Genomic DNA, 14,909 nt, shown 5'->3' on the forward strand with positions numbered 1-14,909 from the left:
TTGCTAAAAAATACTAATGATCATCTGAACCTTCAGTAAGTCACAATCTTTTTGCTGCTTATAGGGTCTTGCCTCAGTGTTGACGGCTGCTGAGTGATCAGGGTAGTAGCTGCTGAAGGAGGGGGTGGCTGTGGCAATTTCTTAAAAATGACAACAATGAAGTTTGCTACATCAATTGACTCTTCCTTTCACAAAAGATTTCTCTGTAGCATGTGATGCTGTTTGACAGCATTTTACCCACAGTAGAGCTTCTTTCAAAATTGGAATCAATCTTCTCAAACCCTGCCACTGCCTTACCAACTAAGTTTATGGAATATTCGAAATCCTTTCTTGTCATTTCAACAAAGTTCACAGTACCTTGACCAGGAGTAGATTCCATCTTAAGAAATCACTTTCTTTGTTCATTCATAAGAAATGACTCCTCATCAGTTAAAGTTTCATCATGAGATTGCGGCAATGCAGTCACATCTTCAGGCTCTACTTCTAATTGTAGTTCTCTTGCTATTTCTACCACATCTGCAGGTCTTGACCCCCACAAAGTCATATGCTGGGGTTGAAACAGCTTCTTCCAAATTCTTGTTAATGTTGATGTTTTGATCTCCTCCCATGAATCATGAATGTTCTTCGTGTCATCTGGAGTGGAGAATCCTTTCCAGAAGGTTTTTAATTTACTTTGCCCAGATCCATCAAAGGAATCACTATCTATGGCTGTTATAACCTTACAAAATGTATTCCTTAAATAATAGGGCTTGATAGTTGAAATTAGTCCTTGATCTGCAGAATGAATGTTATGTTAGCAGACATGAAAACATTCATATCCTTGTACACCTCCATCAGAGCTCTTAGGTGACCAATGCATTGTTAATAAGCAGTGATATTTAGAAAGGAATCTTTTCTTCTGAGCAGTAGGTCTCAATGGTGGGCTTACAATATTCAGTAAACCATGCCGTAAATAGATATGCTGTCACCCAGGCTTTATTGTTCCATTTCTAGAGCACAGGCAGAGTAGAGTTAGCATAATTCTAAAGAGCACTAGGATTTTTGGAATGGTAAATGAGCACTGGCTTCAACTTGAAAAGGTCAACAGCTACATTAGTTCCTAACAAGAGAGTCAGCCTGTCTTTTGAAGCTTTGAAACTAGTTGTTAACTTCTCATCTCTAGCGTTGAAAATCCTAGGTGAAATCTTCCAATAAAAGGCTGTTTTGTCTACATTGAACAGTCTAATCTGTTGTGTAGTGTAGCCACCTTCATCAGTCATCTTAGCTAGATCTGGGTAACTTGCTGCAGCTTCTCCATCAGCACTTGCCGCTTCATCTTGCACTTTTATGCTTTGGAGATGGTTTCTTTCATTAAGCCTCATGAACCAATCTCTGCTAGCTTCACAGTTTTCTTCTGCAGTTACCTCACCTCTCTCAGCCTTCATATAATTGAAGTTAGGGCCTTGCTATGAATTATGCTTTGGCTTGAGGGAATGTTGTGGCTGGTTTGATCTTCTATCCAGACCACTAAAATTATTTCCATTTCAACAATAAGGCTGTTTCACTTTCTTATCTTTCATGTGTTCACTAGAGTAGCACTTTTAATTTCCTTCAAGTACTTTTCCCCTGTATTTGTAAGCTGGCTAACTGTTTGGCATAAGAGGCCTAACTTTCTGCCTATCTCAGCTTTAAACATGACTTCTTCACTAAGCTTAATCATTTGTAGCTTTCGATTTGATTTAAAATGAGAGACATATGACTCTCCCTTTCATTTGAACACTTAGAGGACATGTTTCCATATTGTTGTATCTGAGGGAATGGAGAGGCCCAAGGAAAGGGAGAGATGGGAAAACAGTCGGTCAGTGGAGCAGTCAGAACACACACAACATTTATCAATTATGTTTGCCATCTTATATGGGTGTGGTTCTTGATACCCCAAAGCAATTACCATAGTAACATTAAAGATTACTAATCACAGATCATGGTAACAGATTCAATAATAATGAAAATGTTTGAAATATTGCAAGTATTACCAAAATGTGGCACAGAGACATGAAGAGATCATGTACTGGAAAAATGACACTCATAGACTTCCTTGACACAGAGTTGCTACAAAACTTCAGTTTGTGAAAGAAACACACTATCTGTGAAGCTCACTAAAGTGCAATAAAATGAGGTACACCTGTACTTGTTTTCTAGACTTCAGTTTAGTACACAAAATTTTGTGCTATCTAGGCAATACAATTTAAATGATGAGAGCTTTTGTAAAATGCCTTTGGAATTCTCCAAGAAGTAAGTTGTTTTAAATGGTATTTTTTTTTTGCTCACTAAAATGGCAGAGGCAAAGATAAAAGGAAGAAGAGATCTGAAACTAAAATATTGCCATGCATGGAGTTTGTGGTTTGAGGAACAGTATTAGTTGATCTGTTGGTTGAAGTAAGTATTAGGAATATGTAAAGTGTCTTGCCTAGGCTTTAGTATATAATAGGATTTTTTTTTAATTAGTTCCTTTCCTTCCTGGAAATAAGTATGATACTTTTTTTCACCCTAATGATGTGTGTTTCCAATATTTTTGGTTAACTATTATAATATCTTTTCCTTAATGACCTTCCCCAGATCATCGCCCCCAACCCTCTGGTCTGTGTGAGAACAAAGAATATTAAGGGTCAGTTTCTTGGGCTACCTTCCTATCCACTGTAGGAATCTTTAGGAGAGTACTACCTCCTGATTTTGTATGTAAGCACTGAACTTGTTATCCTACGTATTTCATAAGTGGTATCTTCTTTCCTCTCTGTCTCCCTCAAAACATCTCATCTTGATACAAAATAGGGAGTTTCATCCTTTGAGGAGAATTTTCCAGGAGCTTATGGGTGACAATCTGACTTACGGTATATTTATTTAGATCTGCACAATTTATGATCTTGTTTTGCAAGCCACCATGTGTAATGTTTTGATTCATCATGTTTTCTATCAAACGAAACATCTTGTGTTTATTTAAACGTAATTTGTATTTCTATTAGGCTGATGTGCTGCATGTCTTGAAAAATACCTACTAAGCATGTTCATGTTCATGCAGTAGCCGTGTTTATGAGATATATGATGTGATTTAGTTATAGCTGAACATGGGGAGTGTTTAATTCTGATTATTAAGAGCATATATTTTGGCAATATATCATTTACTAGACAGATTTCTGCTAATAAAAAGCCTTTTAAAATGAATGAATAATAAAATTTCAACTTAATAAACAAAGGGCCATGAGTGTTAGAACTTTATATAGCTTCATGCTATTGTAAATGCATCTTGTTAAAACAATTATAAACCCAGACATTGTGAGGAGTCCTTTTAAATTGAAATTCTAGTGTTGGCTGTTATTTCCTTGACTAATACCTTCACATCATACTTCTTTGTTCGTGGCTTCCATTGAGAGCACTAAAGAATCCCACCAGCAGAACATGTCAGAATGGATTGGAACTTTATGTGTTTCACTCTCTATTAATGATCATCTCTCATTTTTCTTGTAGACCATGGCAAAAGTTATAACCACTGTACTGAAGTTCCCTGATGATCAGACTCAGAAAATTTTGGAAAGAGAAGATGCTCGGCTAATGGTAAACTCTAGAAGTAGGCTATAGATAGAAGATGACTTCATCTCATCTGTTTATATTCTGTCTCATTGATAAAGACTTTAAGTTGATAACAGAAACTTAAAAATTTTAAATCTTTATTGTACTACAGCCTGAAAAGTGAGAGTGAATTTACATTAAGAAAGTTTAACCAAGGGCAAATGTGAATGGATGCCCACAAGGGACAGAGCAGTCTTATTTAATAGCATATAAGAGGTTGACACCCATATCTGCTATATGGGATTTCCAGAACTTGGGCTGTTTATGGAAAGGCTGAAAAAGGCATATGTTCTGGTATATCCAGTAATAAATTTTTAAACCAAATTATATTATGGTGTTAGATGTTTTATAGATTATAGTTCTTTATTCTGTTTCAGTTGATTTCCAAATACATTAATTCTGGTTGAAAGAATTTAAGTGTTTTTGAGCTTTTGGCACCTTGCAGGGTTTAATGTAGACAGACAACTGAATTATTAAAAAAATTTTTGTGAAGATAGCTGTGATTGAAAAATGAGACAAACACACACTTCATCACTTCATAAATTATGCAAAATTCCTCATGCCAAACTTCTTTTGCTGTGGGCCAGTAATTCATTAAGAAGATCCTCTCTAAGCAGAGTGTAAAACTTGAGAAGTTTGTGTCCTGCCCGTAGCTTTCTCTTTCTGCTCCTTTTCCTGTCTTGATAGTAGCCTGCAAAGCTCTTGGTTACCCTCCCTGCTAATCTCTTTACCTACTTCATAACCCCGTGCTGCTTTTCTCTTCTCTTCTCACTAAAGCAAACATCTCCTCCATAGTGGTGGGTTAGCATGTCTTGGAGCATTCCCAGTAAGGAGCACCACGTCAGTAAGTTCCAAAGCATCTCATCATATCGTGGTAGACTGTGTTTCTTACAAAAGTTCTTGCTGCTCCTCTCTTCTAGTGCTCACCTATTTGTCCTAGTGTAAAAACCCTTTAAAGCACACAAAAAAGTTTCTTTTTTTAAGAAAATATAACTGAAATGAAATCTTTGAAAAACATTAGACTCTTTCTTCCTGAATACGATGGTATTCATTCTAGACAGGGATGAAATGGTGGCTGGCCTATTCTTCCTGAAATAATCCTCCTTTATCCTTGATGCTGACCTGTCCAGAAAGAATGTCCTACTTTTCTGCCACTCATTTAAGCAAAATCTCATTCATTGTTATCTCTTGCTTAATGGATAAGTTCAGTCAACAATAATCTACTCTTCTAGTTGTTATAGGTGATATAGGAAAATTGAAGGTATGGAAGACATGGTTATTGACCTGTGGAACCTTTAATTTGGGGAGAGAAGAGGTAACATCCATCCATTTATACATGAATAAAAGATATACCTAAATAATATAATTCAGATAATAAAAATAAATGCTTAGGCCCCAGTGTTGTGACTCACGACTTCAGTAATCTTAGCACTTCAGGAGGCCCGAGATGGGATGATCACTTGAGTCCAGGAATTTGAGAGTAGCCTGTGCAAAAGACCCCATATGTAGAAAAAATAGAAAAATCAGCTGGGCATGATGGTGCATGCCTGTAGTTGCGGCTGCTCAGGAGCCTGAGGCAGGAGGATTGCTTCAGCCCAGGAGTTTGAGGTTGCAATAACCTATGATGACACCACTGCACTCTAGGCCAGACAACAGAGCAGACCCTGTCTCAAGAAGAATGAAAATAAAAAGATGTATAGGAAATATGAAATGAGTTATGATGAGTATGAAGTGAGGAAGATCCCAGACTATGAGATGACTTATAAATTAATCAAATTGAGTCACCTTTTGTCAATCTAAAGAGATTCTTGAGACTTAACAGAGTGACTAGTGATTGTTTCATGTATTTGATGGAAAGTTAAAATCACTGTTGATTGAGAAAGTTGAAGCAAGACTCACATTTGCCTTAAGACTGCTCTCATTAATAAAATGAACAATAAGAATCACTGTCTTTGAACAAGTCTCTTGAAGAAATTTCAACTAATTTTCTACCCCTGTCCAACGTAGCTCATTGGAACAAAACACAGATATGAACAGTGACTTATCTTTTTCCAATAGAAAGTGAGCACAGAGAAATGTATAGAAAACAAAGCTTTAGGAGTCTGTTAAATAATCCTTTAAAAATAGGCTGGGTGCTATGGCTCATGCCTATAATCCTAGCACTCTAGGAGGCTAAGGTGGAAGGATCACTTGAGGCCAGGAGTTGGAGACCAACCTGAGCAACACAGTGAGACTGTATCTCTACAAAAAATAGAAAAATTAGCCAGGCATGGTGGTATGCACCTGTAGTCCCAGCTACTCAGCAGGCTGAGGCAGGAGGATTGCTTGAGCCCAGGAGTTAGAGGTTGCAGTGAGCTATGATGATGCCGCTGTATTCTAGCCTGAGTGACAGAGCGAGACCCTGCCTCAAAAAAAACCAAAACAAAACAGATTTGCTCACATTAGCTTTAAGTGTTATGCTCCAAATGGATCTTTTCTATAATTTGTTGTAAATGTACATCTGCAATTTCCCTTGTGTTAAAATCGGCAAGCTTGAATCCTTTATTATTTTAGCTTTGAAGGCTGAAAAGCTGGTATAAAAAAATCAAAATAAACCCAAACACATTATGGAGCTGCCTCCCTTGTCAAATTAATATTTGGGACACTTGAAAGAGTGTGGATTGTACTTTGTGTTGACAGTGTGCAGCTCATATTAGTGTTTGCATTATTTATCAGGTGTTATAGGAGGAATACATTCTTAAAACTTTGCTTTTTGACCCTGATGATTATACTTTTACTTTATGGCATTGATCAAAAGCTTTCTATGATTGCTGGTAAGGTGTTTTTTACTCTGTCCTGTTTTTACTGTACCTCCCCTCTCCTCAGTGAGTTTTATACTCTTTATTTGAAAATGCAAGTTATTACTTAGTGTTTTCAGAGTTTAACCTCATCTCAAGAGTATATTTCATAGATAGGAAGCCATCATCTGTCAAGTAAGATTAAATTAAAGAGCATAATTATGAGTCTGGTTTATTTGACCTAGTCCTTCATTGACTTGCTGTGGAAACTCAGGCAAGTCTCAGAGCCTCTGTCTCTTCACAATACTAACATGATCTTGTCAGGATTGTTGGAGAAGCAGAGCATAGTACCTGCACTGGGTTTCTGTGATAATGTGGAGGTGGTGGTGGTGATTATTTAGTGATGTGTAGAACTAGTCTTTCCTGGAAAATGAGACTGGAAAGATGAACTAATAATTAACATGTGTAAGAAAAACTACTGAAGGCCTCTTAGAAGAGTCAAGTCATTGGAATGACACTGGCTCACCAAATGCCTCCATCCCAGTTTCAGCACCTTGGAGTCAGCCTTATGCAGTATTGCTGTGGTGAAAGCCTAGATCTCAACAGCCAGACTGCTATGTGACTTTGGGCAAACTTGTTTTATATTTCTGGCCCTTATTGGTAAAATGAGGGTGTTGGATTATACTGTCTCTAAGGTTGCTTTCCCTGTAAAGTATAAAATCCAAAGTTTTAGATTTGTTTCAAGTAGAGAAAAAACTGCCTTATAAACAATAGGCAGAGGTTAAAACAAAAATGCACATACCAGATGCACATATCTTTGTCTTTCCTAGAATGGCCTTTTTCCTCCTCTCAATTTTTAGTTTATTTTATCTGCTGTTTCATTTTGTGATGGCTTAGGTAGCTTAGATGGCCAGAGTAGACTGAGTAGCATAGTAGGGACAAGAGTGAATACAAATGTCCTTGGTTTGTCTGATTATTTGTTTTTTACTAAATAAAACTGCCCTAGAAGTACACCCTCTGATTTTTTTTTTAAAGGAAAATGTTACTTATTCTTTAAGATAATTTCATTAAGAAAATTTATTGTAACTGGGTGACAAATAATCTCTTGAAATTGAGAGATTCCATTGTTATATAGAAACCTACTTTTAAAAGTTTCCCTAGAAATACATTTTTCTCTTCCAAAGTACTAGCAAAACTTAATGACATAAACTTACATCACTATTTTCTTGATGACTCCATTAAGGAAAATTTCTCTTGTTTAATGAAAAAGGTTTGGCTTGTTTTCATTTTCCATCCACTCTAGTTGCTTTTTACAGTTGCCATTCTGTTGACTTGGTTTCAGCTTTGCTTTCACACTGATCCTTCATGTTGTGTCTAGTTCTTGATCAGTCCTTGCCCTGGATCAGTCTGTATGATATTAAAGTGTCTCACTTTTCTCCCTTTGTTTGGAATTTTTTAAATCTCCCCTGAATTAATAAAAATCATCAGAACTTTTCAGTGTTGTTAGGTACAAAAGTTTTCCATTCCAGTGTAAGGTTTACCCCTTCTCTTTGCAGGGGGTCAGAAGATGCATGTAAAGCTGGATTCAGGAAGCAAATGCAAATAAAACTCACACATAGAAATACTGCACATGTAAAACACATATTTCTTATCTTGAATGTGATTTTGTCTCTGATATTGTTAGAATGTGTAATACGTAATCATTGCAAAACCCATTGCAAACTATTCAGAAACATTATAGAAAGGGAGTCAGTCCTTCATGTCCTTCGTGATCTTTAACTTCTCAACTATTTCTACCATGCCAAGATCATCTCTGTTAATAGTATGGTAGAATGTCCCCACATTTTCTAAACCTTAATATACATTTATAATTATTACCTTATCACCTAATTATTTTATTGTATAAAAATGAGGGTATGCAACAACTTGCTTTTTTCACTTAATATATTTTTACATTATTCTACCTCATTACAAACTGCTCTACCTCATTCTTTTTAATGACTGATTGTGTGATTCTATGGGTGTCCTGTAATTCAGTTCATCAGTTTCCTATTCATTCTATTTGTTTAGGTTGTTTTCAGCTTTTCAGTATTTACAAGCATAGACACAGGGAACATCCATATACATATATTTTGCATACTTCTGCAAGTTTTCCAATAGGATATTAACCTCATTGTGTTATGTATGTTGGAAACATTTTCTAGTTTGATTTTGCTGCTTTTTACTAACTTTATGTTAAATATAAAATTATATATAAAATGATACATCTAAGTTGCTCATACTATCCAAGAATAGACTCAGATTTTATAAACAACAGTTGTATTTGATGCTGCCATCTTAAAGCAGGCCATGAAGCTGATTAATGATTTTGGATTACGACCATCTTAAAATAGGGCATAGAATGTATATAAGGTTTGCCAAAGTAAAAGCTATATTTAATTCCTTTGAATTGAAATTTCAGTTTGGGTCACCATTCCTGATATACTATTGAATTACAAGAGAGTTTTCAGTGATAAAATTGATACATTTTAGGAATGAAAATTAAACATATAGGCATATTACCTTTCAAATTAATCAACATTTTCTCAGAAACTTTTTAGGGTAAATTGAGATTATGTAAATCAAATTTTAATGTGTACTTTATTGGAATTATGAAAGAAATCCTTTTATAAAGCATATAATAACCCCTCATTTATCTACTGGATAAATATATACTTAAAATGTGAAATACGCCTTTCATTATATTGCGTAAGTTTTTTAATGAAAGTTGCAAGTAAAATCTCAGCTATATAATACTATATTTACTTAGAATGGGGAGATGTTACAGACTCCTTATATTTTACTTTTCCCTTGATTTGGGGGAGATTTGAGAAAAATTTAAGTACAATCTGATTAATCCTATGAACTTCATACACACATATAATCTCTGTGTTATATTAAGTCTTAAAACTAACCCAATAAGCTTTTTTTCTTCCTGGCTTTGTAGTTTACTTCACCTCGCAGTGGTATCTTCTGAATAAACCATCAATCTGTGCTTAGTTAGCATGTGGTGAGTGAAGAATAATATGTCTTGTGTCTTTTGTGCAAAAATCGAATGTATTGCATGATACTAACCATTTTGCTGGAATTCTTTTGCTCTTGTTTAATGAACATGATTGTGCTAATGGTTAATGTAAGTATTTTCTGTTAATTCTGTTATATGGATTAATAATATGTAGATTAATAATCACCACCACAAGAGTTACATAATTTTAAGAAATTTTCTTTAAATAGTAGTTGAAAGTTTCAAAGTTGCTCCTTGAAATTTTATTAAAGAATCCAAAAAAGTGCCTAAGTTTATGTATCTTATGTTCATTTTTGTTTTTAATTTTCCAAGAATGGTCTTTGAAATTAATAATTATTATGACAAATGAAAAGTCATTTTCTAGATAAAAGTGATGTGATATATTTCACAAATCCAGAATTAAAAATACCATAAAGCCTAAGGAGAGTCAAGGCTAGTCTGAAATAATGAAAGCTAGTAAGGTTGATTTAAAAATATACTTTTATTACTTCTTGGGATCATACAGTATAACACAAGATAACACATTTGTCCTGAGGAGACCCTTAGGTAGCCTGCTTTCATTGAATGTGGCTCTTTCTGATTAACATAATGTTACAGTGAAATGAAAGCATCCAGAATATCTCTGCACAGTTGATTGTCTTTACCTTTTAAACCCTGTCCCCTCACCCCTACATGTTATTCATGCTATTAGGTTGATTTAGCACCACCTAAAAATTTAAGGTATGTCTTTACCTCAGACTTTGTCAGAATTTTCACAAGTAAGTTGGATCACAATTAATAGGGCTTAATTATAACTAAAATAAAGATTCTCTCTGATTGTTAATTCAGCCAGTATTCAGCTAATAGTATCAAGGTTTAAAATGCCAAGATGTATTTCTTTTATTAAGCTTTTAGCTTCAAAAATCCTTTGTGCATACATGTAAGTTTCCTGTTGACTTTTGTATATATCGTTTAATTTGTCTTAGTAATTATCTAGAACTATCTTTTTATCATTTCTGTTTATACTACAATGGCTGGCAATGCAGCGTGTGGTTTTATTAGGTTACTTTTATAATAAACGTGAAAATTTTTTAAAATGTAAATTTCGTAACTAACCCAATAGGTCTTAATATTAGGTCATTAAATATGAAATGTCCAATTTCAAATCAAAGGTCTAGTTTATTGTATCTCAAACAAGAAGCAGTACAATTAATCAAAGTATGTGCCTAAACTATTGACACAGTTTTGCCATCTTAATGGTAGCTTGCTTATGCCAGCAACAAAGAAGCCTGGAGAGTGAATGGTGATGAAATCACCAAAGGCGTTTTCCACAGCTTGTTGACAATTGAATATTTTTCCTTGCAAGAAGTGGTCCAAAGCCTGGAAGAAGTGGTAGTCAGTTGGTGTGAGGTCTGGTGAATGTGATGGATGATAGAGAGTTTCCAAGTCCAGCTTCTGTAGTTTGAGCAGCGTTGTTTGTGCGACATGTGGTCAAGTGTTGTCTTGCAAGAGGATTGGGCTGTCTCTAGTGACCAACCTTGGCTGTTTAATCACAAGCCTCTTCATCATTTTGTCCAATTGGGTGCAGTAGACATCCACTGTAATCAAATGACCAGTTTTCATGAAGCTGTAGTGGATAATACCAGTGCTGGACCACCAGACACCCGTATCTTTTTTGGGTGAATATTCAGTTTTGGACTATATTTCTCAGCACTTCATCTTTATCCAGCCATTGTGTCGAACACTTGAGATTGTCAAAAAGAATCCATTTTTCATCATGCATTGCAATATGGTATCATAACAGCAAAGAAAGGCAAGCTTTTTTTTTTTTTTTTTTGAGACAGAGTCTCACTCTTTTTGCCCGGGCTAGAGTGAGTGCCGTGGCGTCAGCCTAGCTCACAGCAACCTCAAACTCCTGGGCTCAAGCAATCCTTCTGCCTCAAGCCTCCCAAGTAGCTGGGACTACAGGCATGTGCCACCATGCCCATCTAATTTTTTCTATATATATATATTTTTAGTTGTCCAGATCATTTCTTTCTATTGTTTAGTAGAGACAGGGTCTCGCTCTTGCTCAGGCTGGTCTCGAACTCCTGACCTTGAGTGATCCACCCGCCTCGGCCTCCCAGAGTGCTAGGATTCCAGGTGTGAGCCACCGCGCCCGGCCCGAAAGGCAAGCTTTGAGTGGATTTCTCTTCAGCCTCTTGTTTAACTCATGCGAAACCTATCTATCCAGCTTCTTTACCTTGCCCATTTGTTTCAAATGGTCCAATATTATTGGAATACGTCAAATCTTGCTGCTAATTCACACATAGGTTGAGATGGATTCGCTTCCACTACAGCTTTCAGCTCATCATTATCCACCTTGGTGTCAGGTCGCCCACGTGGCTCATTTTCAAAATGAAAATCACTGGAATGGAACTTCTCAAATCATCGATGTACTGTGCGTTCTTTAGCTCATCCTTCCCAAACACTTTGTTGATATTTTGAGCTGTCTGTGCTGCATTGGTTCCACGATGGAACTCATATTTGAAAATAACACAAATGTTTGATTTATTTATGGTTTCACAAAAATTGCTCTTAAAAAAAATTTCAAAGATAATCACAAGCCAAAATGTGTGTTTGAAAGACTTGAGGATGTACCTTCACAATAAACATAAAACAAGAAGTGTCAAAGTGATATGTCAGAGATAATCAACTGTCAAATTTAATACTTAAGGAAATTGGACATTTCATACTTAATAACCTAATAGTTTCCTTTTTAAAACATTATTATAAGTGTATCATTGCACTTGTCATTATATTACTCCAGTTAAATACTATCATTTATCACTAGAAATGTATACTATGTAGCCTTTCTGTTGATTGATTAATTGATTGTCTAGTCAACTTTTAATTTGAAACATTTCAAACAGAAGATTTGCAAAAATAGTACAGTGAACACCCATACTTCCTTCACCTAGATTTACCAGTTATTGACGTTTTGCCAAATTTTCTCTTTCTCTCTCCGTCTCCATATATCTTTTCCCCTTTTGTAACATTTAACAGTTACCTGCAAACATTATGCTTGCAAGTATTTGACAGTTGTAGACATAAACTAAATACTTTAGAATATATCTTTGAGAACACTATATAATTGTATGTAGGAAAATGCCCTACATACAATACAGTTATCTCAGAAAGTTTAATGTTAACAATGCTATTATCTAGTATATAATAAATATTCAGTTTTTTCCAGTTTTCCAAATAATGTCTTCCATAATTTTTTAAAAGCCAGAATTCATTTAAAGATTGCACATTACATGTAGCAGTCATGTTTTTCTAGTCTCTTTTAAACTGGAAAAATTCTCCCATCCTTTTTTGTCTTTTATGACATTGCCATTGTGCACCATTGTTGAATCATTCTTGAATTTTGTTGCCCACAGCAGCTCAAGCTAAGGTTTCAAAATAATAACTAACAAAAGAATTTAAATATAACCAAAGATCTTTTTTATACCTTCTTTAGATTCCTAGGACCAACATGATTGTTGAACTGGTTTTATAAATAATATATTATTAGGAGTACATCATGAGTAGTGGACCATACTTTCAAACTTCCCCCTTCCACTAAATATGTATGGAAAGTTTATCTCTTTTATTTAATCTTATGTGGTAATTTATTTTTATGGCATTTTAAACTCATACTTGATCTGACTACTGGCTTTTAGCATTTTAAGAAACATTATTAGGAGGAAGATTTTGGCTTTGTTTCTCACAGCATTTTTAATTTTTTTTTTTTTTTTTTGAGACAGAGTCTCACTGTGTTGCCCGGGCTAGAGTGCCATGGCGTCAGCCTAGCTCAGAGCAACCTCAAACTCCTGGGCGCTCGAGCAATCCTCCTGCCTCAGCCTCCCGAGTAGCTGGGACTACAGGCATGCGCCACCATGCCCGGCTAATTTTTTCTATATATTTTTAGTTGTCCAATTAATTTCTTTCTATTTTTAGTAGAGACGGGGTCTCGCTCTTGCTCAGGCTGGTTTCGAACTCCTGAGCTCAAACAATCCACCCGCCTCGGCCTCCCAGAGAGCTAGGATTACAGGCGTGAGCCACCGCGCCTGGCCAGCATTTTTAATTTTTTAAGTTAAATTTGTTGTCTTTTGCTGTTATACATATCATGCTGGAAGAATTGCAGTATGTAAAACAATCAAAACACTGAGAAAGAGGGAAGAGCTCTTCCTCCTCATTAAATCTAATATGAAGAGCTGCATCTTTGTGAGATTCAGCTAAGTCAGGATGTTTACTCTCAGGTTTCTTTATGACCTGGTAGCATTCAGTACATGATGAAAGGTTGCAGTTCCAAATTTCACTTACAAATGCTATTTTCCAGAATTGCTGACTGTAGGTTGGTTTGAATCATTCCAATCATTCCAATTTTTTTAAAGATTTAATATTTAGATTGTTTCTACTTCTTTACTGTAATCTCCAGACCATAGAGTATTATTTTAACTTGAAAAAACAAATCTCCCCAAAAGCTGACCTTAAAAGGTTTTTTCTTGCTGTGTCCTCTTTTCCTTTTTCTTTTCCAGTCATGGCTCAGATCTTCATCTTGAAGAAATGGGGAGAGTGACGATGGGTGACTGCTGCTTGGAAACCTGTCCACATTGCTACTCTTTGAGAATGAAGCTGTTCTTCAGGGTCGCTCACGTAGCAAAAAGACCCAAGAAAAATCTGGCCCATAGATTTATCGCAGGCTGCCTTTAAAATAGATTTTATCAATGGAGAAATGGTGATAGTTTTTTCTTTTTTCTTCAATTTTCTGTTGGGAAGAGTTTTATGTTTAAAAGATATTTTGAATAACTTAACCTGATTTATGGGCTTACTTAATGTTCCTTTGTTCTTTTTATCCCTCTTTTTAAAGAACTGCTTGCCTTTCCTATTTATTTTTAGGGTGATTTTTTTTTTTTTCAAAGACTTGTGCAATAAATTTTGAGGTGAAACTTAGTGGATTTTTCTGATAAACTAGAGCATTTAATTGACTATTTTATTCAGATTGATTTGTTGACTATTTGCTAAAGACTATTTGCTAGTTCTTTAAGCTATGACATATGATAAATCCCAAATGGCAGTACCTCATTGTTTACTTAGCTTTTGTACTTATATTTTTCAGAGGAAAAAATACTACTGTAAATTGTAAATAGTCAATACATAACTGTATTGTATGCAGATCTGTGACTGTTGGCAATGTCATCTTGGAGGAACAGATAAATAAAGTTTATTTACTATATAATATTCGTTTATTGTGTTTCTTCCTAAGTTGGAATCTATTTCAAAATGGTTAAGAATCCGTATTCTATTTGGATGAATATAGTGAGGAACTATTTGTCAAGATAGCTAAATGCTGAACATTTAGAAAGATTTTTTTTGTGTTCAAAACTAGTATGACCAAGTTAGAAAAGAGTACGGAAATAAGAAATATCTTACGGTATCTGTTTTAGGATTCTGCCAACTTG

The 14,909-nt window shown here is 35.3% G+C and overlaps 1 protein-coding gene across 1 annotated transcript in view; it reads left to right on the plus strand.

The window, feature by feature from the left end:
* Window positions 1–14,686, plus strand: part of GOLGA4 (golgin A4) — a 109,103-nt gene extending 94,417 nt beyond the window's left edge. Inside the window, 3 exon segments of the mRNA XM_012645110.1 lie at window positions 3,502–3,588; window positions 9,367–9,429; window positions 13,986–14,686. Of these exon segments, the coding sequence (XP_012500564.1) occupies window positions 3,502–3,588; window positions 9,367–9,396 (117 nt within the window). The 3' untranslated portion in view covers window positions 9,397–9,429; window positions 13,986–14,686.
* The last annotated feature ends 223 nt before the right edge of the window (window positions 14,687–14,909 follow it).

Source organism: Propithecus coquereli, unplaced genomic scaffold (assembly GCF_000956105.1).
Source record: "Propithecus coquereli isolate 6110/MARCELLA unplaced genomic scaffold, Pcoq_1.0 Scaffold1, whole genome shotgun sequence".
In the NCBI taxonomy this organism is placed as follows: domain Eukaryota; kingdom Metazoa; phylum Chordata; class Mammalia; order Primates; family Indriidae; genus Propithecus; species Propithecus coquereli.